Here is a 26,425-nt window from a genome sequence, read left to right on the forward strand (position 1 = left end):
TCCTGTCAGGCTTACAACACTCCCCCTGGGAGCAGCAACAACAGTTTTTTTCGCTCACGTAGACACCATTGGGTCTAGCTGAGTTGCGGGGGAAAAAAAAGAAAGCAAACCCAAAGCAATCGGGAGTGTCTGTGCCCTGCCCGCTCTGCTCGCAGCGCTCCCTGGGCGGGTTAAATCTCCCGCAAGGAGCACAGCCCGAACCCGCTCAGCTGTGCGAGCCTCCCTCGGGCAGCTGATCGCAGCTCCCAACGGCTACGCGCAGCGCTCGCAGCGCTCCCTGGGCGGGTTAAATCTCCCGCAAGGAGCACAGCCCGAACCCGCTCAGCTGTGCGAGCCTCCCTCGGGCAGCTGATCGCAGCCCCCAGTGGCGGCACTGGGGGCATTGGGGGGGGTAAGGATGAAGTCGCCATTATCAGACTGAACTAAAGGCAACTAAAGTAAAGGAAGCCACCCATTTACCAGGACCAAGAACTGCAGGCAGATTGCTCAATATTGACTGGAAGTGCGTTAAAATAGCTGAGGAAGTTCAACACAGCTAAAAGTAAAATGACTTGTATGAGGAAAATATTTTCTTAAATTGTAATTATAATTACTGTTCCTAGGTTAACTACTACCAATAAAGCACGAGACTTTAAGGCTATCTGTATTTTAAGAGCCATAAAATTACATTGGTCAGAAATACTGAAGAAAAAATATAACAATTAGGAAGTAGAGAACAAACAGAAATTGTCATTATGTGGTTAGATGGGATAGTGATGCCTTTTTAATATGTGTGTAGTTCTGGTCTCCTTGTCTAAGACAGAATAGAGTAAAAGTGGAGGGTGCAAAGGGAAGCAACAAGGATCATTCCACTTACAGACCCTTGGATGGACTGTGACCACAAAGGGTTGTAGGTTAGGACTTTTAATTCAGATGACAGGTATCTATAAACCTATGGGTGACAAAGCAAGGGTGACTTCTCTTTGTCTGCTCCAACACAAAAGCTAAGAGGCATCAAATAGAACTAGGAGGTGGCAGGTTCAGAATAGAACAGAGGAGATGCTGCTTCATACTGTGAAAATGGGTGACTTCTTGCCACAAACAAACACTGTGGGTGCTGGGGAAGTATTTAGAAGATGGATAATTACTTGCCATGCATTTATACTTCTCTTGAGATGTGAACTATTGGCCACTTATTTTTAAAGGGCAGAGTTAAAAAACCCCAGTTATCTATAAGTGCACAGGCCATACAGTGCAGGGAAGTTTCTGGCATTACTTATTTCCTTTTCAGCAGTTTCTCAAGTAGTCCCACAGAAGCTTCTCTTGCTAGTACTGGCCATTGCCAGTGTAGGAAGTTGTGTGTCTGCAAACATCTGTGTTGGCTTCTCCTGGCCCAGCGTCTGGTCTGCACATTGTTGCAAAATTTGGTCTCCCCTAGTAGTCCAACCAGCAGTGTCTCAAAATTATGAAGTCAGTGGTTACTTTGTCTGGTTACTTTGTCTGGTACCCTGTCAGTTTTGCAATATAACTCTTTTTTTTTTTTAACGGAAGCAAATGCATCTGGTAGGTTCTGTACAGATCTATCTATCTATCTATCTATCTATCTATCTATCTACACACCTTTCATTTTCTCTTATACTTTCCTTGAAGTTATTTTACTTTACTTTTAAATCCCTGGTTATCAAGATGAAGTCAATACATTGGCTTTCACTGGTATACTCAATCTGTGGAGTTACTAATGCACAATAAAGCTGTGAATTAGCTTGTGAATTAACTCTGCAAAGATTAAGTGGTTGCCTTTATTTTTAAACCCAAATTGAGTCCATGGAAATGCAGAAGTCCTTGCATAAGGACAGAGCATGCTAGATGTTGCTGTACAGTGCTGGGATGGAGATAATCATCCAAGCCAGATTCATTTTAACAGCTAGAGAGCTACTGAGCCTCTGTGCATTGCCCTTTCAAAGGCTTTATATTCCAAGAGCTTTATTAGCCTGTATGCAATATGGCACAAATGCACAGAGCAAGTCTTTATCTACTGCTGAATACGAGTCACTAAGCCCCTTCAGGCAATATGCAACTAGCAGCAGCTCATGAGGTTGTAACATTTGCAAAATGCATAGGGTTTTTCTCCCCCCAAATTACCCAAGATTTGTATGCATTTCAATGCTGATCTTAAATCCAGCATGGCAACTCATCTGTCTGAGTGGAGGATGGCATAGATTTACCAGAAAACAAGAGTCAAGTTTGAAAAAGAGCCCTCAAAAAACCCACAAATAAAATTCCATAAAAGAAAATGCAGAAGAAACAACAGTGGAATTTTTTTTCTCTGAGTAAATACAGAAGTCCAGCTGCTGACAGTATCATGCTGAAAGGGTGCAAATGCTGTGCTTTGTCCTTTGAGACCAGGTGGCTGTAGGAAGGCAAATGGGTTACAGTTATTAGAGATCATGTTCTTCATCTTGAAGCCTGAGCTGGGCTCTGACTGCTCATTTGATGTTCCCACACTCTCCAACCTAGTTCCTCTGGCGAAGTACAAAGCTATATATAGGAATGTACCAAATACATGTATCCAAAGAGGAGACTGCCTTTAAAACAACTACTGAACTTGATTGCTAGTGAATCTTTATGTACTTCCTAAGATGTGTCTTTAGCATTAACCAATACTTATAGTTTTTTTGATATCTCATCCTTATTTTCCATGTCTTCCCTTTGTCAACATCTAGTCGCTGTTACTATGTTAAGGAGACAAAGCTGTGGTATGTTTTGTTTTGATTTAATATATATTTTTCTCATCTGACATGAAACTTTATGAACAATTCAGGTGACGGTGCTGTTTTTGAGAAGTTGAGTATTAGAACATAAAAGAGGGTGATTGAAAATACTGGATCATCTTAGCCTAGCATCTGCTTTCCAAAATAATATGTCCCACTGCAAAGTATCAACCCCAAGATGCAGTTTCTGCCTTCAAAGTGCTGGCAGAGGTGTCAGCCTGAAGAGCTTCCTTGAGCAAGGCCTGAGACAGGCGCTGAACACTTCTGCTGTATGAAGGCCGCAAAACACACATGCACCATCCCAACACTGATCAACTTTGAACCAAAGCAACTGGATGGAAAATGTGGATCCGGTCACTACACCAGGGACTTCTGTACTCTATCCAGGGTATGTACTGACTGTCTGTGGCCTGAAAACCATCTTTACCAGGCATGAGGCTAACAGCAGGTCTTCTGGACTGAGATGTGAAAGAAGTCAACCTTTAGTGCTTGGTGCAGAGTGGCAAACTCGGGGGCAAAAAGTCAGAATCTGCCACATGATTTCAACTGCATATTGTCCTTAAGCAGTATCCACGTTGCAATATGTTTTAGGTGCAACCCTTCAGCTCAAGAATCAAAAAGGCTAAAGATTCCATGTTAATTAGTAATCTCTGGAGTCATACAGATCTGTAATAACTACCCACAGATCAAAGACATTTCATGTTTAGCATATTTTAATATCAAGATAGAATTAGCATTGCAATATCTGCAATTAAAGTATAGAAATCAGTATTTGGAAGAGGTCTTCTATTTATCTGAGTGAATACACATTCAGGAGTACAACCAAGGTTTTTGTACCAGCTAGCTGGAACACTAAAAGTTGCTGTAGGATTTTGTAGGTCACTGTGGATTACCCCAGCTGGATGAATGGGACTCAGCCCACTGAACATTTCTGCCCATGATCATTTCCAGTATACGTACTGAAGAAATGATGTAAAAAGAAGAAAACTCCAAATATTGGAATACCAACGTCATCTACAGTCATTTCAGGTACTGCTTCTTCTTGCTATGGCATTATTTTGATTGTGCTGAAACATAATCTAGAGAAGTAAAACCAGTGAAAATATTCCTTAAAGTGTTTCCATTTGCAAGTGTCAGTCCTTGAACCAAAGTAACCACATACTTGAAGATCCCTTTGTCCTTGATTTCTTTTCTGAAGCTTCCAACCTTCCCTGAAACTGTAAGTTGGGAATGTTAAAAGCAAAAAAGTAATTTGAATTTATCTAGTTATATCACAATTATATCCATTTATACTGCAACAACCAAAGCAAATTCTTCAGATTTTAGCCTTGATAATTGACACATGGTTGTAATAATGATTTATTATACTGCTCCCAGAATTACCTCTCCAACATACTGCTATGTCTTTCAAGGTTAACAAAAGCTGGACTGTGTGCATCTCTCTCAGAGAGTGCAAAACTTTTACTCTCGCATAAATCTTCGAACACTGGACAGAGGTCATTACAAGAAAACAGTAGGGTGCAAAAGCAGTTTACACTATAAATGATTTGGAAACACCCCCCCGAATAACTTCTAAATGCTGTATTTGCTACAGTGGTACTTAAGTGTTAATGATGCTGAGATGTGGTTTAAATGTAACCAATACATAGCATAGTGCCAACTCTTCTCAGCAACATTTATAAAGGTAAACCAGACCCAAGATTTTTCTGGCTAGGTTTCTTGACATCTCTCTTTTATCTTTGTCTAGCATCTCAAATTGCATGAACAATCTTCCCTCAGGTTGTTGTTACTTTACAAACTTCTGATTGTCATTATATATGCTGCCTATAATAACTTCACTAATAATCCTTTGGATTATAATAGGCAGCGTTCTGCATTATGCCTCTGAGATGAGTTAACCCTCCTCTCTCTTCCTTCTTCTATGATTTATAATATTGGTACAGTAAACACAGGCATCCATGAATTTAATTTGGTACCATTCTGCTGCAACATGGAGAGGTCACAAATGTGGACATGGAGTCCAGATCAATGAATGTACGATCAGCAAGTTGTGCCTGAATGATCAATCCCTGGATTGTATGCCCAGTGTATGCACACTTGCCTTCAAGTTTTGCAACAGCCCATTAGGGAGTATTCAGGCTGTTTCACAACAAATGAGTTTTGTTTTAAAACCAGCCTTAGGGCTGCCCTCTGCATTTATCATAGATCTACAGCTCTGGCCCACTGTGGCAGTCAGGATTTAAATGCAGTTTTCTGTGTTATTCCTGACTAACCCTTTTAAAAATACTACAGACAAATGTTCTGGCATTTGACCCATGAACTCCAGGAAGCAAGGTTTTGTAAGGCACTGCTATGGTCTTAATCCCAGATGAAATGTGAAATTACCAAAATACATATTCTGGTGGGAGCTAAGAAGACCATATCTGATGGGGGAAAAAAAAAAAGAAAATGAACACTATCAAATTCCACACAATGCAGCACAAGGGCTGTTTGCAATTGCTATGTGATTTAGATGGAAAAAAAGTATTCTCCAGCTTTGCCTAGTTCAATTGTAAACCCCCTGTAAATGCTGCTTCCATTTTGTCCCTTGGGAGGTGAGCAAGAGAGAGAGCTCACTCTGTAGTTTCAGTTCACTTATGATCCTGTGCATGAGGGAAGACCCTATACTGTACATATTATTTCTCTTCCCCTACCCCAAAATACCCTCTTAAATCACTATTTTTTTGGTTCAAACAACAAGGCTGACCAGGTGGAATTTTAAATAATTGTGGAATTTTTTTTATTCATTTAAGTTTCAATATCATTACAGAAAATGTTATGGTACAGAGTCGTTTAACATTAGTTTTATTTCTTTGCTCATTTAATTTCCACACGAGTGCTGGTAACACTAATATCTGTACAAGATCAGTCTTTGATTTTTTTTAGTTTTTAGTTCTGTACATTTTTAAATGTATTGGTTAAAAAGGCTGTCAGCACTTAAGGAAGCAATTTTTTTGTTTGTTGAAATAAAAGGTCTCCAGTTACTGCCCGAGAGTACTGAGCTGGGTGGCTGCTGGGACAAGAGAGATCCCTGAATGTGCAGCAAGGTGAGAACACCTTGGGGCTTCATTGGGTTCCCAGTGCAGCCACTCTGCTTTTGGCACTGTGCACATCAACACGAGATACAAGATAAAGAACAAGCAGAAGCTCTCTGTGAAGCGGTTATGAAGCATACTAATAAGGGAAATCCAAGTGTTGTCTACGCTAGTATAAATAAGCAGACAGCCTTGTTTTAAGAGCATAAGTAGTTGTATCTTAAAGATGAGAAAAAACACAAGTTCTGCAGGCACCTACTGCTTTCTACTAAAAGCTACCGCTATTAGAACTAGCATTGAACACACAAAGCAATTGCAAGGAAAGGAAAAAGTTGCTTTGATATGATCAGAATAAATTTCTTTGTTAAGATTTGTTTTAAAGTTTTTTTTAAAAGGTATTTATGTAAATTCCATTTGAAATATAATTCAAGATGTTGACTATACTGATCAACTTTTATCCAAATCAGAAAAACTAGCTGTGCCGTTGCATATTACAGGATACAGTCAATGATATGTGGACATGCATCAAAGCTTCACTCTTGCTGGTGACATCATAGCCTTCCAATAACCATGACATCCACCACCTCCCCCTTGTGAAGCTCCACATACTGCTCTGTCTTTGGAGGTAGCATCAACAGTCCATTGGCACTGCGCATACTCATCAGACGACTGCTCATCTGATTCCCTACAGGAGAGAGAGAGAGAACAATTTCAGGTAAGTCTTCAGTTAGTTCCAAATGCTGCAACACATCAAGTGAGAAACAAAAGCTGTTATTATGTTTATGTGGCTAACCTATTCATAAAGCTGGGATCTTGCTGTTCTGTGGATGGAAACAGGGAACTCTGGAGAATTAGTCAGCCTCTCATTGCACTAGCTCTCAAAACTGTCACTCCCTTTGCTGATTGCTTTCCTATCCAACCTTCCACATTACCTGTACCATGTATCTTTTACTAGTAAAGTGCTCCTCTGTTGGAATTTCTAATCCTATCAAAATTACTTTCGTTTTCAAGTTCTATACCTAATTCCAGTTGTACAAACACTAAAACCAGCACAGTCTAGAATGTTTTAATATACTGTTATAGAATAAGTTTGATTAACCTTATTCTGAGTAGAATAATTTAGGTTGGAAAAAACCTACAAGATCATTGAGTCTAGTCTTTGACTGAACACCACTATGTCAAGTAAACCATAGCACTAAGTGCCACATCCAGTTGTTTCTTGAACACTTCCAGGGATGGTGACTGCACCACCTACCTGGGCAGCCCATTCCAATACTTAACCACATTTCCAGTGAAGAAATTCTTCCTGATGTCTAATTTGAATCTCCTGTGGCACAGCTTGAGGCCATTTTCTCTTTTCCTGTCTGTAGTTGCCTGGGAGAAGAGGCTGACCCTCACCTGGCTACAACCTCCTTTCAGGTAGTTGTAGAGAGCAATGAGGTTCCCCCAGTCTCCTCTTCTCCAGGCTAAACAACTGCAGCTCCCTCAGCTGCTCCTCATATGACTTATTCTCTCGACTCTTCATTCTTCCTGAAATTTGAATCTCCTGTGGCACAGCTTGAGGCCATTTTCTCTTTTCCTGTCTGTAGTTGCCTGGGAGAAGAGGCTGACCCTCACCTGGCTACAACCTCCTTTCAGGTAGTTGTAGAGAGCAATGAGGGTGCCCCAGTCTCCTCTTCTCCAGGCTAAACAACTGCAGCTCCCTCAGCTGCTCCTCATATGACTTATTCTCTCGATTTGAATCTCCTGTGGCACAGCTTGAGGCCATTTTCTCTTTTCCTGTCTGTAGTTGCCTGGGAGAAGAGGCTGACCCTCACCTGGCTACAACCTCCTTTCAGGTAGTTGTAGAGAGCAATGAGGGTGCCCCAGTCTCCTCTTCTCCAGGCTAAACAACTGCAGCTCCCTCAGCTGCTCCTCATATGACTTATTCTCTCGACTCTTCATCAGCTTCATTGCCATTCTATAGACATGCTCCAATACCTCAATGTCCTCCTTGAAGTGAGGGACCCAGAACTGAACACAGTACCCAAGGTGTGGCCTGACCAGTGCTGAGGAATGATCTCTGCTCTAGTCCTGCTGGCTGATCTAGTCCTGCTGGCCACACTAGTTCTGATATAGGCCAGAATGCCATTTGCCTTCGTGGCCACCTGTGTGCACTGCTGGCTCATGTTCAGCCACCTGTTGATCAGCACCACCAGGTCCTTTTCTGCTGGACTGTGGGATACTCCTGTTTAGCATTAGCAGCTTAGCACTAGTAGCTAAAGTAGTTGAAGCCTTAGGCTGCAAGAGCTGACAGAGAGTAAACTTTTCAATAAAATGAATGCTGCTAACATAGAACTAGCTGAATCTGACAGAATGAAGATAACGACCAAGGAAACAATTCCATAAGAATGAGGTAACTTCAGAAGAAGGACAGCTCAGCAACAAAGAAAACCACTAAGAAATCAAGACATGTCAGGATCGGGTGGTGGGGGATACAAGTATAATTGGGCAATCAGGGGTAGGAGTCCCTTTCCAGAGACACCCAGCTTGAGCTGTAACCTGAGCACTGGAAACAGAGGAATTTGAAACCTTCACTTGGACTTTACATTTTTCAGTGGGACCCTAGGGTCAGACCCTTCTATAGAGGTCAGCTGTGTAAATCCTTAACACATACCTCCTCAAGAGAATGTGTTTCTTTGGGATACTGAGCTTCACAACACATCCTGAATATGAACAGGATCATATTGGTTGTACTGACAAAAAGTGAAAATGTAATAAAACGTCATTCACTTTAGTTTCTTGGTTCTCAGATTTTCATACTGACAGAGAAATCATTCCAGACAGTCTGTTTGTGTAGGAAAAGAACTGATGCACAACAAAAGAGAATTAAATACAGCATTGTAGATGTAAGTAATCACTTCGCTTATACCTGGAAATGTGTCAGAGGCTGTTTCTCTCAGTAAACAGTCAGGAACTAATATTTTCCCTGTAGAGACCCATATATAGTGCTTTGTATTGAACAATTTGGATGCAGCAAAAAGAAAATTAGATGTTCAAGGACCTGAATCTCTTGTGAAACTGTCAGAGTCAGTCTTCTAGCAGAACACAGCTAAAAAACCCATTCAAATCTAGTATTTACCTCAACTGCAGCTGAGTACCCAGTAGTATCCCTAGGTGGCAAACATGACTAATAAAGCATTAATGTGCTTTACGAGAACATATACAGTCTCTGCTATTTCTTCTACTTTTCCAGTTCAGCTGGAATCACACTTTTTTTATTCATATTGCTCCTACCTGTGTCCCAACTTTGTTTTTTTCAGTACATGCACAACAGCAAAAGGAAACAAATGTGCCTTAGTGCAAGTAAGCATGGTGGATGTTTATAAAAAGGAATGATGCACATATGCAGGCATACAGGTGTAGTGTGTGTTTGTGTGTATGTAAAGGCAGGTTAGTCAAAAAAAGGAAGTTTTAATGTTTAAGTTAGCAAGTCATATCATGACTGAATTTTGTACTACTGTACATTTATGCATGTGCACAAATATGTCAGCAAATCAGTCAGCATAAAGAAGGTTATATGAAAAAACATGTTCACACTCTTGGTTGTTTTCAGACAAGCCAAGGACCTGTGTGTATGTCTGTCAGTCCATGAGACTGGGCACTAACCTGTGCTCTGTGCCCAAGGTAGTGGTTCTTGGTGATGCCAAGTCAGTATGCAGCGATGATATTCTGGGCGAGGGTCCAATTTTACATCACATGATAACTGTAGAACAAAAAAAAGAAAGGATGAACATATCATGCATTCAGAATGCACTGAGATAATGGAATAATCTGCTCAATTGTTTTTCCTTAAAAACAGTCTTTTCAACAACTTGCATTTTCAGGTCAGGTGGTGTCTAGTGCAAGATTAAAAGCTGTAGAAGGCAGAGACCACAGTATTTAAGGGAAATACAACTGTAGTATAATATCAAAGTGTGTGATGGAGTTTGCACGCATTAAATGGAATATTCCAAAGCTTTTCCTCTACTGTGAGTTTAAAGATCATATGTCATTGGAAAAAAAAAGCTTTATCATTTCTTGTCTTTGCATTACATTGCATAAGATAAAAATGTTATTTGCATTCAAAATCCTGCTAGCTCTGACTGGAAATTTCCAGTCTTTGAAATGAGAAGACATACAGGGCATGGCTCACAAGAGAATTTAATGGAACACATTGGAAAATTCATGCAAAAATGAAGGTCACTACAAATTACTCTCTGTTTTAGAATATTTTAGCTTTGAGATAAAGAAAAATCTGGAAAGACATGGGTTAAGCAGTGAAAAGCACATAGCCAAGAACACTAGGAAAACTACAAAAGATGATGTGTTCCCTGGTACTTTATTTTAATCAAAAATAGAAGAATAATACATTATGACACATGTCTTGAATCTATATTAAACAGACTGACAATATCCATGATTTATTAGAAGACTGAAAAGAATAGTTTAAGGGATTTAATATTGCTTAGGGTGGAGGTCATGTGGGTTACTTACATAGACAACAGAAAGGCTTAAAGTTTGTATTTTTTACTGTTAATACAGAACTATCCAACTCCAGGTATTCCCAGACTATTCTGCATTTTTTACCACAGGTTACAACAAATGTGGCTTTTTAAACAGGAAAGTGTCCTTCCGGCCTGACTGGCAGATGGCTGCCTCTGCATCTATACATCTTGCTAAATTAGATAGCCATCTAACTCTCAGAAATTATGGGACTGAATCTTACCATTAACAGAGATTGAGAATGTACCCGTTTGTGTGAACTTCCTTTAATGGCCAGAGTTAGTCCAGTCCCCAGACACAAGTCTATCAGAGGCCAAAGAGCTGTGCTTCAGTATCTTTAGAGAATTTTTAAACTAGAGGACAAGCTTCTTACCCTGGCTTTGATGATGGTGGGCCGAGGATCCAGGATACCCTGCATTTTCCTCAGTGCAGGAACAACAAAGAGATTGCAGGTGACAACAGCTGACACAGGGTTGCCTGTGGGGCAAAGAACAGTTGGTGGTGACTCCCTCTTGATTTACTTTGTGAAATGCTGAAAATGAACTGGTGTATTGATAGCCATTTTACTCTAAAGGACTCTACGGAACTTCTCATGCTATGTACAGGAAATGTTTCACTCAAGACTACAGTGGCATGTGGCAAATACACCTGTTGAAAGCTACACTCTGGATGATGATGTGCTGAAATCCTGCTCTGACCAGAAGTGCCCCATGTTCCTCAAGTCCCATGACTTGCCTCTGTTCTTCCTCTGCCTTTGTCCTATGCCTAGATTTGTCTAGGGCTTGGGTTTATTGTGCACAGGCATTGGTCCTATCCTACAGGGCTCTTGGTTCTTAATCGTTCCCAGACACATGGAAAAGTAACTTTTAATTCCCTAACAGAGTGGCAAAATGCTTTAGCACAAAATCTGAGGAGAATTCTACTGATTTGTGTTTTCTGTTGACTTGCAAGAGCCATGCAAGACCACTTGTCAAACACCACACATCTGGACTTCCCTAGATGACAGTTCTAAAATAAATACTATGATCAGACAGATGCTCCATTCTCCTCTGGAAGAAAATGTATGGCAGCAACTAAAGCAAGAGAGGGTAAAAGCACTAGAGATACGTCTGAACACCACCAGCTTATCAAGAACAGGACTCCTTATGTAGTCAAAATCCATGGAAAGCGAGAGCAGTAAGATTAAGATAAATTCCTCCTGATTTAGGGGGACGGAGAATTGTAGCCAGATGCCTAAGGGAATGTTTATACTGAATGGGTGCTTTCCCCTGGCATGCAGCCGCCAGTGGTGCAGCTGTGCTGCCCTCTTTCGGTTCCATGACATGAGCACGATCAACAAAACTTTAAACAAATCTGTGACATGTTCCTTCGCACTCCCTCATTTTTTGTTACCGTTTCCAGTACATCAGAGTGGATGCACTGACTTACATGCACAGGATATTTACTGCGAAGATGAACAGAGCTGTAGGAAAATATACCCCTGTAAAATACCCAAGGAAATTGTTGGATGGAAGAAATCATAAGACCTGTACTCCCGCAAGTTCTGAGGACAGGAACAAAAAAGAACTCCTTAGTACATCCTGTAAGTCTGTCTCTTCTGGAAATTTCTGAGAAAATCTTACAGGTACCTTCCTTAGGGATGCCAGCATCAGGCACAGGTGCTGTGAAATATCACTATTCTGTTTCATGTCTGTCATCTATGCACAGCAACAGAAGTAATCCATAAAACATCTTACCTGGGAGCGCAAAGATTATTTTTCTTACGCCATCAATATCCAGAGTTGCAAAAGTTGTAGGCAGGCTGTGGAAAAGGAAAGTTGTTTAGTATCTGCATTAGACTTTGAATTAACATTATTATATTGTTTAGAACATTGGGAAAAGAAAACAAAACAGGCTATCACTCTCTCAGCAGTTCATTAGCACCTGCTGCTTATTCCATATTGGAGGATTATATCTTTTTGTGGTGACAGAACAATTAGTTTTTCTTGGTATTGAGCTATGAAGTTTGAAGTAGATGAGTTTGCTTCTGGACAGGAAACATCTAAAAGGAGATGAACTAGTAATCAAAAATCTAAATCTCATCTTCATGCTAGAAGCCAATTAACAAAGAAGTTATGCCATTACAGAGCTGTGTTTTCCATATAAGGCTATCCAGTTTTTAAAACATTGGTGACTCCAATTTCCTTTACTCCAGTCTCTACAGCAGTAGTGACAACAAAGCAGTGTTTCTGAGTAGCACATGCTCATTAGTCTGCAGATGCACAAATTCAGATACAGAGGCAGAGCTGCAGTCTGGTGAAACCTAGGTCTATCAGTGAAGAGCTCTCTCTGCCTTTCAGAGCTGTTCCTGTGTGATTTTTAGTGTCTTGTTATCTGGCCTATACAGTTAGACAAAAAGGACAGTAATGTGATGGCTCAAGAATGTGGCTGGCAAAGAAAAAGGACTCATCCATGAAAAACTAATTCTATACACCTATGTTAATATAATCCTTTTAAATATTAGAAATGATATCTCACAGGAGCAATAATTAGCCTGGGTCCCTTGACTTCATCTTGAGCTGACCATCATCACCTGGTCAGCAAGTGATAGTTGATAACCAGAATAAACTTTGGAGATTAGCCATGCTTTGATCATTAGTACCTGGTTTTGTATCAAAGACTAATCAATATCCTATTTTACCAGGGGAATTTAGTGTTTGATGTTTCTGTTTTAGAATGTCTCTTATGTGATGGAAACTATGTCCCAAACCTGGGGAAACTGAACTCTCATATGAGACTTCAACACTATGACTGGTAAAGTCTTCCAGTACTTTCTTCTGGCAGTGCTTCTAGACAAGAAACAACCTTACTCAGCAACTTTCACATCAAGTGGAGGTAAATCCTGGACACCACTCTGCAGTCAAGTAGCAAACCAAAATACAAGCATACAACAAATTGTGATTTTGCTCCTTGAACTTACTCAAGGGAGTTTTTCCCAATGTGGTAATCACAATTCATATCTAAGGTCTAGTAAGACACAGTTAGTAGAAACCAAGACACAATATTTGCTATTGCACTATGGCCAATGAAAATGATAGTGCTTACATTATCAGTAAGAAGAGATTGACCAAATATTCTGGTAGAAGTAAGAAATATCATTGTTATGGCATAAAATGAAAATGGACATTTTGGGAATAAAAGATTTCTAAAGGTTTTTCTAGCTAGTTAATAACAGTTTATTGCTTCATGTCTACAGAGGGATCACCAGAAGAAAGAATTATGTTTGCTTTCAGATAAGCCAGAACCAGAATTTAATATTCTGAATTCTTTAAATCAGGTTATGCATTCTTGTCAGCAGCAGAGGTTGGAGTGCATACCCCACTTCTGGGACTCCCCTACATCAGTTGTAGCAGTATGAGAGAAGCACTGAGCAATTTCCATGTCTGGGCTACATCCACCACAGGAAGAAAAATGCTTTCAGCTCACTCATTCCTTTTATGGAAGTGAGGTGGTGGTAGTAGCAGCACAAGCACCAAGGCCACATGAAGTTCTTTGCTGCATTGTATGCAGAGACAGTAAAAGTATTTGTCTGTTCTCATAGCAAACACCCATTTTCAGTTCTGCTCCCTGGCAACAGTCATGGGCTAGAGGGAATCATTCCTCAAAGCTGTCCTTGGTCTCCTGTTGCTGGACCATGCCAACCTGGCTTGTGAACAAACTGCCCTCCAGAGTGAGTGAGGCAGAGCTGCAGACATCTACCCGCTACTGTACTGTGAAAGGGAACTCTATTTTCAATACATGTATTTCGTTTTCTTCACAAAGCACACTTCCAGACACTACTGAGCAGTGCTACAACAAAGGAAACCAATGCTAAAACAGTTTTCCAAGGCTAACTAAGCACATAAAGAATTGTGCTTACTTTAAAATTGCTATGCTCAATATGCCAATTAGACAAAACTTTGTAGATTAGCTGTCATTCCACCTCTCTCAAAGACTTGCTTGCTTGTAGGAATATAATTTATGGAAATTTTGAAATGAAAATAATCATAGAATCATAGAATTTTAGGGGTTGGAATGGACCTTACATATCATCTATTCCTAACACCCCTGCCATGGGACACCTCCCCACTAGATCAGGATGCTCAAGGCCTCATCCAGCCTGGCCTTGAACACTGCCAGGATCGGGGCAGCCACCACGTCCCTGGGCAACCTGTTCCAATGTTTCACCATCCTTACAGTAAAAAACGTTTTTCTAATATCTAACCTAAACTTCTGCTCCTTCAATTTGAACCTGTTATCCCTTGTCCTATCATGACAAATGAGATACTTGTTAGACAAACTATCTGTTTAATGTCCTTATTTTTCCTGGTTGTTGCATAACAATGTCAATGTGAGCTCCATGACCACACTGGAGACTGTGGCAATGTTGAAACCATGATGGTTTCTCACCAGTTGTTTTTTTCCCACCATTTCCCACCACTGATTTGCAACAATTATCAGAGAAATATCTCTTACTGATAAAAAGCAATCTCTTTGTTCCATTTAATTTCACCCATAAAGATGATGACTAATCTGAATAGCACTGATTTTGCTTCATTTCCCATATATATCTATCCTGTGGTTTATAGTGTATTTGGAAAGCTGAAATCTACTGAAGCACTTCCATGGATATTTGGCTCAATATAGCTTCCATCTAGGCTGCCTAAGCAGAATGATTTCTTACCCTGGTTTCATAAAAACTCTGCCAAAGTGAATCTGTGCGTGAAGATCAATATCCAGCACCTGTTTAAGATAGTCCTGTTTAAATGTAAAAAAAAAAAATCAATTAAGTAACATCAAAGTGGCTTTATATCATCTAAGCATTCAAAGCAATTAATTAATATCAAGTGAAGATGAAAGACTTTCCATATCCTGAAAGTGCTACAGTCCAGTGGGGAATTTCCAGAATTTGAAAGGAAGTGTTTTTGAAAAGAAGAGGTAAAGGATAGACTCATTTTAGGTGCCAGACATGACATCAAGCTATTTTACTTTTGCCATGGAAGCTATCTAGCAGTAGATATAGAGATCTCCTACCACTTTTGAAATCAATACTGTACTGTAGAAATTATAGTTTTCCAGGATACTGTAATTATTGCAATTTCTTGGGGACATGGTCTAATTCACAGTGGTTGGGTTTAACATTCCTTAGAAAAGAAAAAATGTGGGTGGCTTGTGCATGAGTTTAAATTAAATGCTTTTGCATAAACTGATTGAATTACTTGTTTAGTCTTTATTGAAAATTGCTGTGCTTAAAGATGTAGTACCCTATCTGTTGTGTTTAGTGAGGCTAAAAACCCAAGACATAACAGTTATCTGTGAAGAGAGACTCTGGAAGCAGTAAATCTGAAGCTCCCTTGCAGTTTTCCCATGTTTCTCTTTAATTTTATTTTTTGTGTGTGCTCAAATACTTGGAAAGCAGCAACTCATTTCAGCCAGGCATGAATTCTCAATTATTGCATCCATTAATCCTGTCTTTACTTTCTATTTACTTTTTGGATTTCACAGTTATTTCATTAAAACTGTAGAAAGCTCAGTATCAGACAGCTGACCATCAGTGGAATATAGAGCCTATTGACTTTATGCTGTTGCCTCAAATTCAGACTGCTGAGGATTTAGCCAGAAGGCATGAATGCCTGTAAGACCATTCAGTGGTCCAGTCACTTCCCAGTGTTCCCATGTCTGCACTATGTCGACACATTCCCAATTTAAAGACCAGCACTTGTCCTTCACTATTTTTCTAGGAATAGTGAAGACAATGGGATTTAAGGTAATTGGCACTGGTTTAAATAATTATCCATTTTCAAGACGTATCCAACAATATGATTTCTACTCAGAAAAGTGACAAAAACAGCACTCATGTTTGTCATCTCCTAATGACTGTCTTTAGTATCTGTTAGTTATAAAAGGAGAGATGTTTCTTTTACCTGCCAAACTCACAGATTCAGCCTGGGATCAAAAAGTAATCTGAGTTTTCCTTCTCATAAGTCATGATTAATAAATGTCCTGCAGGTTCATCTACGCCCCACCAGCATCTGTGTATCCCTATTTTCTTTGATGGTTTTGGCACAGGGATTACCAACGGGAACTCAATCAACAATTCTGTTAATGATTCAAAAGGCAAATATATCAGCTCACTGGGTCTTGTATGTATTGCCTCTGTAGGACTATCAGGCGTAAAATGTGATAAAACTATTTTTGTAACAGATAGCAGATCTGTTTCCTGAATATGCCAAAGCTCTGAGTCAAAAAGAGCTATTTATATACTCAGAATTAAGGTACTTTGCAAGTAATTCTAAAAGCAACCTATCTACATTGTACCTGCTCTAAGAATAAAAAGGAGTCTGTTGTCTCCATGAGCACCTTCCTTATCATAACTACATAAAGCGCATTTATAAAAAACACTCACATCAAGGATTAAAATCTTCTCTGTTGTACTATGTCTACTATAGTACAGTAATAAGAACAAAGGGAATGAGGGTAGTATTGAAAACTAGTTTATTAATTAATGCACATTTAAGTGTTCCAAAAAAAGTAAGAACCCTTTTTGATAAACATTATTACAAAGGTAGGAGCTCTTATGACAGACTCTGGCTTGAAATTCTTACACATATTGTAGCAAGTGATACTTAAATTTAGCATACCTTTTCCCCCATAGACACACCTCCTGATGTAATGATCACATCAGCACGGCTGATACCCTCATTCAGTGCATTCAGTAAATCATCTGGGCTACAAAAAAAGAACATGCAAGCAGATTAGTGGCATGGAACTATTACAAGCTGTAATGTAAGTAAGTGTCTGTGTGCACACATACAGATGCATATACACAGGTGTTTTAAGAAAGAGATATGGCTCCAGAATAATACAAGATCTTTTCCTTCTTAGGACTCCACACCGATCAATTGAAGTCAAGAACTGCAATCTCATTAAGTGCATGCCACACTGTTTGGCACCTTTCTGTCCAAGAGCTTTGCAACAGGAACCGTGTGATACTTTAGATTGGGACTGAAGGTAGAACCACTGCAGTTATTTTGGAGTACAAACTGAAAACAGGAAAATTAGAAATACTATGCAAGCCCTGGTTGACCTTTCAGAGACTGGCAGAAACTGTATGTTTCAAAAGGTCTCAGAAAGAAAAATTCTTTCCTCCAAGCATTCTTTCTTTGCTCATGGTTTAGTGAAATATAAGTGGCAGTTAGCATGACATGGTGCTGCGTGCAGTACAATTTATGTGACACAAGAAAGACTGTGCTCCCTCACTGAGTAGATATCTCAAGTGAATGCAACCCTGCACACTCATCTCCTCACCAGAGAGCCCTCAGGTGTCCTCTACCTTGGTTATGCCTTACAGGCAGAAAGACACAAGACCCTTTCTCCACCATGTCCAGTGACTGAAGCAGCATCTTCTTTGGCATTACAGTGTGGTTATCCTGCAAAACTTCATTATTTGTGTTGGGTTACATCCACTCTTTAAGGTATGATTGCTTTTTAAGAGGTAGGCAACAAACTACAGCAGAAAGAAGAGCAGTTTCCAGTGCTGTAGACTATATCAGTAAGATAGAATTATACACTACCCCCTTTTTAAAGGAAACAGTGGCTGCAGATACTGTGGCATGGCATCATGACTTCTGTTTAGGGTACTGGGTATCTTGGACACTCTAAATGGCCTACAATGAATGGCTAAACTGTTTTCTTTGGGAGAAAATATAAAACATACAGACTCAAGCAAAACCATCTCCTTTGTTCTTTAGGAAGCAGAGAGATTTTATCAGCTGCTCCTTCCGAAATCTCAAGATCATTTTCTCCAAAACCCAGCACAGGTCTTCACTAGTTATTAAAGGAAAGGAAGGAAAGCAGAAAGAAGCAAGTCTCCTGTTGGCTAGTCAGTATCTTCTTCAGAAGCAACTGTTTCATATTGATTGTCTAAGTAGTATCTGTACATATTAAGATATTGTTTAAGATTCTTCTAGTGTTTGTAATAGGGAAAGTCTCTCAAGATCCAAGTATTTCTTAATCCTTGCCAATGTGGGTGCAGAGTGGAATGCAGCAAGGAGTATGTATTCATTATGCAGGTTGATATAAATTCCTGAAGCAGTCAATTATTACTGGCCTAAGACTGCTTTCAGTATATTTTTCATCAGATTGTGATGGAGCTGAGGACCTTATCTGGAACTTGCTCCAGGCTGCTTCATTTTATCTTGCTTAACTATTTAAAAGCTATTCATGGGTAGCAAAAATACCTGTTTGGAGACATTCTAATTCTGGATTATGAAGTGTGCTTGCTTTTGGTTGTGGTTTGAGAATAATGGCCTAAGACTGCTTTCAGTATATTTTTCATCAGATTGTGATGGAGCTGAGGACCTTATCTGGAACTTGCTCCAGGCTGCTTCATTTTATCTTGCTTAACTATTTAAAAGCTATTCATGGGTAGCAAAAATACCTGTTTGGAGACATTCTAATTCTGGATTATGAAGTGTGCTTGCTTTTGGTTGTGGTTTGAGAATAATGAAAGGTAAAAAGCAAATGAGTATGTGTTTAACTGTTGCTAAAGTTCAATAGAATGGCAGTGCCGCTAATTACATACTGAATGTAGTATATATGCGTTTGTATACATATATAAAATTACTTAACAAAGGAAAAAACCCCACCCCAAAAAGCCCCCTCCAATTAAGCCCAAACTGAAGCCAGGTGAGGAGTCAATTCACACCTTTCCTTATCAGGGTAACATGCCACTGGAGTAGTTCATCATTCAGTTCTTTTATTATGTCATGCAAAAATTTACTAGTGGACTTGGTGCATTTCTTAGCATTTCCAGTAGAATGATCTATATAAAACAAAGCATTTTGAAATTCTACTGCTAGAGCTTTATCCAACCAAGAGTACTGCATATCATCATAGCTGCAAAATGCATTTAAGTCTTCCAAAATCAAAGATATGATAGAAATTTTATTGCAATAAACTGAATGATAATGTTAGTTTTTATTCTGAAGAAAGAAGACATTTACAGAATTCCCTCCCTTGCCTTTGCAGAAAATGTCTCTTTTTGCTGTTTTTGGTACTTCTTTTTGCCACTCAGGTCTGTCCAACTTTGTTATACTTAAGGCTGATAGTTCATGACTCTGCAATTAGCACCAAACACTCCTGACACTAGTCACCCATTGTATCTTCAGTCAAGATTGCAGCAAACATTTTCCTTGCAGTAAGTGGATTTAATGCAGAGAATTATTACTCAAATTGCATATTAACACTTATTTGATACAGTCAGATAACAAAATACTACTTCTCATTTAATTTGTTGTATAATACTGAGCAGCTTCTCCTTTGGATTGACATGGAAGGGGAATTATTACATTCTGGAAGAACAGACAAGATAACTTTGGCATCTGGGCATAACACGACAAGATTTTTCTAACAGGCATGTGACAAACCACTATGAAGCTGAGGCATAACACTCACTGTCTGAGCAGGTACAAATCAGAAGCTACATTCTGAAGCCCTAGCCATTGCTAGGGGTAAGATACAGGATTAGCTAATCATCTAACTTACTATGATAAATTCTTTCAAATATCTTGTCAAAGTGCTGTTCTTGGATTTTTTTTCCTTCATGGATAGAACTGTAACAGGTGCTCAAATATAATGGTGAATACCTTTAAGTAGATTTTGATGGGAAGTCTCATTTCCAGATGGCAAAACTATTCTGTTTCAATTGGTGATTTTCAAAGTCAGAGTGACATTGTGCAGAAAAAGGGAGTGTTCTTTTCTAACATGCTGCAACTTATTAAAAAAATTAGATCACATCCGAGCATCGTCTGTAATTACAATGAAGAAAATTTGTTCGATAAGGACTGCATACAATTCATGAAACAATTCACATAGGTAAATAAGGACAAATCCAAACTTTTTCTCAACATTTAGAGCAGATTGTGTCTGCACAAGTATTATGTGTATTGTACATACATTTTTGAAGCTGCAGACATTATTTGCATAAGGAGTGCATGTATTTTAAGCGTGTCTTTATATTCTCTGCTAATTTTGCCAGTCTGATAAACAGACTATTTACTTTATTTACCTCAATTTCCTGACCCTCTTTATTCAGTGTTATGGAACAGAATGAGCAGTACAAGCTGAAAATTAGTTGGAGGGTAACTATTGTATAATGCCAGCAGCACTCATCCAGGAAGCAAATGCATGACATTGCAGCTGACATGCCACTTGATTTCATTAATTTGTAGAGAGGACTTGCAGGATGGCAGTATACCAGAATAGGAACACCTTCTGGATTTGTGAAAAATTCTGATTATCAAAGCTAGTTTGTGGAAAACTTATGCAGCACTTGACTACTGAGCTGTCATTGAACTGCAGAGATGTACAGGAGAGCTTGAACAAGAAAATGATGCAAGTCTCATTAAAACAGACATCAGCCTTTTTTCTTTTCACTGAAAAGAAATAGCTACATTACAGTCAAGACCAAAGAATTCTCTGTTTTAAGTGCCATTTTGAAGTACCCTAAATTACAGTGTAATTTTCTCTTTCAAATAGAAATCAACGTCTTATAATTCACTTTTGTTGATCCTATTGTTGTGCTTCACTGTCATTAATTATAAATTTGTCAGCCTTTTCTGTGAAACAACCCTCAACAGCAGCAGTGATACATGCAATTAAGATGTTCAGTTTTATAATTTAATTTAGAAAACAAATAACAGCAAATGGTGATCTGCATCACCTACCGCTCTGCAGCAAAATGAGTGATCCCTGTTAAAATCAAACTGGAATCTCTAGTTAGGGCTGACGTATCAAGCCACTGTCACAGGACAAAATCCATAGTTCATTACTAGTTTCCAGGACCATTTCCACCATGTTCTTTGCCACAGTAGTCTCATTCATTCAGATTAACCTCATTACCTGACAGTCATTTCCAGTCCTTGTTGTCCATTGCCATATACAGCTACTACTATTGGGTGACTAATAGAAACACCTGTGATTGTTGTATTTGTCTATGCAGCAGCCTGGGCTTTCAGAAACCATGGTCTTCTGAAAACCTGTACTTGCAAACTTTGTGCATGGAAACCATCACAGTTAGCACCTTCAACCTGTGTGCTTTACAGGCATATTTGACACAGATACAGAAAGTTACACATGCACCAAAATGCACCAGATGCATGCAGAAATGTCTATTGTGAGTTCAAAAGCAGAGCTTTCTTGTCTACTGTGTTGCTTTATTTGCAAGTATCTCTAGTATTTCAGTTATAAGCTGAAAGACACAATTCCTCATAGATCCAGAGGAGCTCTAGATTCCTGGAAATACAGCAAAAACTGAAGTGCTAGCAGTGATCCGACACCAACCACACTAAAGACCGAAGTAGACCAGTTGCTCCTCTAAACTAGAGTAGTTGACTGTGAACTTCAAAAAGCTATGTGCTGTCTGGTGATACTCTGAGTTTAGCATATTCTGGCCATGCCCCCACAAACTAACAACAGTGGTTTGTACTAGTTTTGCATCTTATCAGGTCTCTTTTTGGCTAAACAGATCACCCAGAAAAGTTTTAACTAAGGTACAATGACCTGCTAGAAATTACACATGTATGCAAAAATCCCGAACAAGCTTCTAGTTCTACACCTGAAAAAAAGAATAAACGCCTCCAAAACAGCTAAGAATTTACTGAAGTAAAACTTGTATCAAATAATCAAGACTGTACTTATTGTACTCAGACAGAGATCTCATCAAGCTCAAGGACATTTCTGTCTGAAGAAAGATGGGATATGGATTTGATCCTTTATGATTAACTTTCATTTTTCTTCTTCTGTTCATTCAGTTGAGGTGACAGATTTCAAAATGAACAGATGAATGCAACTAGGCATAAAGATGAAGTCTGTCACCCACTTCTCACATCATGGCCAAGAGAAATATTTTGCATATCAGAAATTTGCAGAGTGCAGAATGGTGAATAAATACCATATTAGGTTTAGCCAACTAAACTCTGACTTCTGTAGAATGCAATATTAAATGTAAATCAATGAATATATTTTAATGCATGTAATTCAATGAATGAACATTTGACTATGTTTTCACTAGTATGGTTTTTGAAAGCAGAAGAAAATCCAATTTTGATGGTATACATAGTAACATATGGACAATCTTCTGAAACTGTATTTGTTTCAAAATTCTCAAGTGTATTTCATCATGTTCTCATAATGTTTCTTTCTTCTACCTTCTGTGGTATTTCCCTGGATCACACTGAACAGATGCAATATGCTTTCCCTAGGAATACAGGCCAACTTGTGAGGAAAGCTGGAGTAATTATAGCAGCTTTTGGCTTGTTCAACATGACTATGTAAGTTTTGTCTATTTGATAGCAGCATAAAAGAATCTCTCTTTGGCACTTTTTGCTGCTCTTTTAATTGATGCTGCTGCAAATAAGAATGCTATTTCGCAGAGTATTCTTTTTCATGTTACATTTATGAATTCAAAGAGATTTTGATTAAAGGTCTTCATTAGAAGTCCTCAACTCTTTCGTTGAAGTTACCATGAGATCTGTCTAATGCCTTCAATGTTTTCTCTGTATCTGGATGATACTGTTTCCACGAACTGTTTCGGAAGACTCCCACTCCCACTCATATTTTGTCATACATATGCCAGAATGACAAAAGACCAGAGAGGTCACAAAAACAGGGAACCAAGGGAGTGCTACAGGAAAATGCCTCATGCTGTAGAAGCCAGGTGTTTCTGTACTATGGGGCACACTCCTACATGAAGGGTCCTGTATCACATTCTTGTCTGCTGCTTGTGTATATTCACCTGCAAGCATTTGCTTGTGAATTGTAGAGATTTTTTCTGTCAATCCTGAAAGAACAGGACCAAAGTTTTGGTCACAGGAGTCTTCAGGTGCTGTGCCACTGTACTAACCCATGAGCAGTTTACTCACTCTAAATCCAGGATAATGTGTATCCTCTGAATGTAAGAAGCAGCCTAGGAACTGCTGGTTTCCACTAAATTAAAAATTATCTCTGGCTATTTTACTGGCTGAGAACAATGAACCTTATCCCTATACTTACCTGAAATCCATTAGTTTTTCCAAGGAATTGGCTGGGATTTCACTGGTAAATATTTTTATTTTATCTTCCTTCTTACAAAGGAAGTAAATCTTTATGGATTCACTGAAAAATTTTCACTTTTGGAGTGAAGAATATGCAACAGTTGTAGCTGGATTGAAATAACATGACTGAAGATTATACCACACAATACAATAATCAATGATAAAGTCATTGCTCATCAGTAAAGATGTCAGTGCACTGGTGAATCTGAAGGGTAACTGTGGTTCTGCAATTATTTCATTTGGAGCACTAGTGAAAGATGAGAATTGGCTTATACTGACATAACTAAAAGTAAAATAAGACGATGCATGTGATTAGTGCCAGCTGTGTATATAAAGCACATAGTATCACCAAATCTGGCATATGGTGAAATGGTATCGTTATCACAGAATTTCGACCTTTTCAATTCATTTTAGTTTCAATTTTAAGTAAATTTTAAATAACTTTAAAGTGAATTTAAAGTAAATTCATCCCCCCTGTAAACTGGTCTAACTGCTATTGAACTACAACATGGATGTTTCTGTGACAGGTAGAGATGCAGTCCCTAGAAGCAATGGCTCAAAATAAAGGCACTGCACTAGAAAACTCCACCTTTTACAGAATCATAACTTCGTCACTTGGAAAAATATGTCTCCAGAAGAAAAATGACTTGGAAGCCACAAGTCAGAGGCAACATAAAAAAGACCTTTTAAAATTCTCTGTCATCAGCTGTGTCCTAAAAACAAAGAGTTGTTTTTTAGAAAATGTGAAATGAAATATGACATTGATTTTTGTTTACTAAAACATAATACAAATTCCCCAAGAAGAGGAGACTATGGTATTGGAAATGAGTGAAGAGAAGGAACTGAGAAACCCTGTTTGAGACCAGCAAGTCAATTTTTTTACAGCTGTTAGTCAATGGAAGGAACTAGAACTTCATTTTTCTCTATAATACTGGACTATATTCTTTCAAGCACAAAGATGTTTTTAGTGTAAGAAAATGCCCATTGCATTTTCTCCTGCTCTGGGAGCAGAAACATTTTCTTACTGCTCATTCTTTGGGTAGCAAGGCTTATTCTAGCAGCTGTTTTTTGTTTATGCTTGCCCTAGCACTGCTTAGAAGAGCCCAAAGGCTCATTTTAGGCTACTAATAATTGAACTGACTTGCATGAGGAATTCCAGGTTGATCAACTGCTGGTAGATTCTAACTTCTAAGCAAATTCTGATGATGCAGACAGTCTGTATGATGTTTTTCACATTTATCTAAAATGTTTTAAGGATTGCAAGTTCTTGCAAATTAATTGCAGTTACATTGTTTTGGGATGTGTAGAGTATAGCCTAAGATTCTAGTGGGTTATCTCTTTTAATCAATTTTATGAGGAAAACCTAGATTTATGACAACCTGGCTTCAGCATAAATAACCAATTGCTAAACATGAACAAGTTTTCTGAAAGCTAAGCAAATTGATTCAGTAATGAGAAGAGAAACTTGTTTTTCCAAGATGCAAAGCTAACATTAAGCTATAACCCAGTCCTCACACCTTTTGTTATAAAAATAGGCCGGTTAACCTCAGTGAGGACCCTTATGTCTGAAGTCTTCAGGTTCTACCCTTCAATAGGATTTCCATTACTTTTCTACCTATTTTTAATTTCTACAAGAATAAAACTATAGAAACTAATTTTTTTTCTGTTTGTTAATGGAGGAAAGGACAGGTGGCTTACTTTCCCTCTGTTATCACTTTTGTCCCTTTGGCATGTCTGTGTTAGAGGGCAAGTCCTGTAAATTAATCTGTATTATTAAACCATCCCCCTAAATAAGATGTAGTATATAATTGTACATATGTTTTTGAAAAAAATGCATAGTAGATATTTTAGAGATTTCATAAATATTCCAGTTTGTCTGCTTTACAGATGATCAGCACAGTAGTGGAAAAACAAGCATGTGGGTATCATAGAATACCCTGAGGTGGAAGAGACCCACCAGGATCATCAAAATCCAACTCCGGACTGTTTTGTCCAACTCCTGGTGACTGAAGAGTCACAACAGTGCTTTCCTTGAAGTTGTACTCCACTACTACCATAAAGCAGGTTTTTTTCCTGATTTGCTGGACTTTTAAAAGGGAAAAGCCTTGATGGACAAAGATGTTTGCTGCTACTGTTGAGTAATGTAAATATTCTTGATATTAACAGAATATTAATTTTATCAACATTGTGGAGCCATCTAAGTCTACAGTGCACTGGTGCGTAAGAACTTAACTTACAAGGCAGTGTTACTTAATGTACAGCATAAAATACCATTTGCTTCGGTATGGCAAACATTTGTAGGATCCGTGCTCCAAGCTCTGCACTGACATACCTAGTCGAGCCTGCCTGTGAGCATGCATGTGCCTCAATGTCCCAAGTGTTTTAAAAACAGTGCTCACCAATCTGGTAGGCCTGTCTCCGCAGTGTTCTGGAATCTCTGTGTCCCTTCTTCTTTAAAAACATCTGGCTTCCTGAGGGTAAAGGAAGCAGAAGGGGTATAATAAAGAGCCAGGGAAGGAGAGAGTCTCCTGGGGTGAAAGGGAAGCTCTGTGCCCAGCTGTGTCCCCCTTGGTGGCTCTGAATAATCAAAACCACCACGGGAAATGCTTCCTCTTTGCAAGGCCAGCCAATGGGAGAGAAAGGGAGTGCACAGGAACATCTTTCTGTTATGGACAGGCTTCTCACAAGGATTGAAGAGTGAAGTTACTGAAGGATTTAGGCTGAATGCGCATGCCAACAATGCATAGTTCATCTCTCCTTGCAGAGTCTATGGAGAAACTTCTTTATCCTTGACTTCCAAACAAAGCAAAATGAAGTGTTAAACAACTTGACATTTTGGAAGGAGGACCACAGATAATGGGAAAATATTTGGAGATGGTCCCCACTGAAACATTTTTACTGACAATTTTAGCGTCTTGTTCAGGAAATGGCTCTCAAAGCATAATAACTGTCGCGTTCTTGACTA

General features: G+C 39.0%; 1 protein-coding gene across 1 annotated transcript in view; it reads right to left on the minus strand.

Annotated features, from left to right (window-relative positions):
* Positions 1 to 5,505: 5,505 nt before the first annotated feature.
* LOC103809158 (gephyrin) overlaps positions 5,506 to 26,425 on the minus strand; it is a gene marked incomplete at its 5' end in the record, with an annotated part of 36,644 nt that continues 15,724 nt past the window's right edge. The window contains 6 exons of the mRNA XM_009081974.1: positions 5,506 to 6,509; positions 9,473 to 9,569; positions 10,722 to 10,825; positions 12,085 to 12,149; positions 15,051 to 15,124; positions 17,008 to 17,095. Of these exons, the coding sequence (XP_009080222.1) occupies positions 6,376 to 6,509; positions 9,473 to 9,569; positions 10,722 to 10,825; positions 12,085 to 12,149; positions 15,051 to 15,124; positions 17,008 to 17,095 (562 nt within the window). The remainder of the gene's footprint in view (positions 6,510 to 9,472; positions 9,570 to 10,721; positions 10,826 to 12,084; positions 12,150 to 15,050; positions 15,125 to 17,007; positions 17,096 to 26,425) is intronic.

Source organism: Acanthisitta chloris, unplaced genomic scaffold (assembly GCF_000695815.1).
Source record: "Acanthisitta chloris isolate BGI_N310 unplaced genomic scaffold, ASM69581v1 scaffold10139, whole genome shotgun sequence".
NCBI lineage: Eukaryota > Metazoa > Chordata > Aves > Passeriformes > Acanthisittidae > Acanthisitta > Acanthisitta chloris.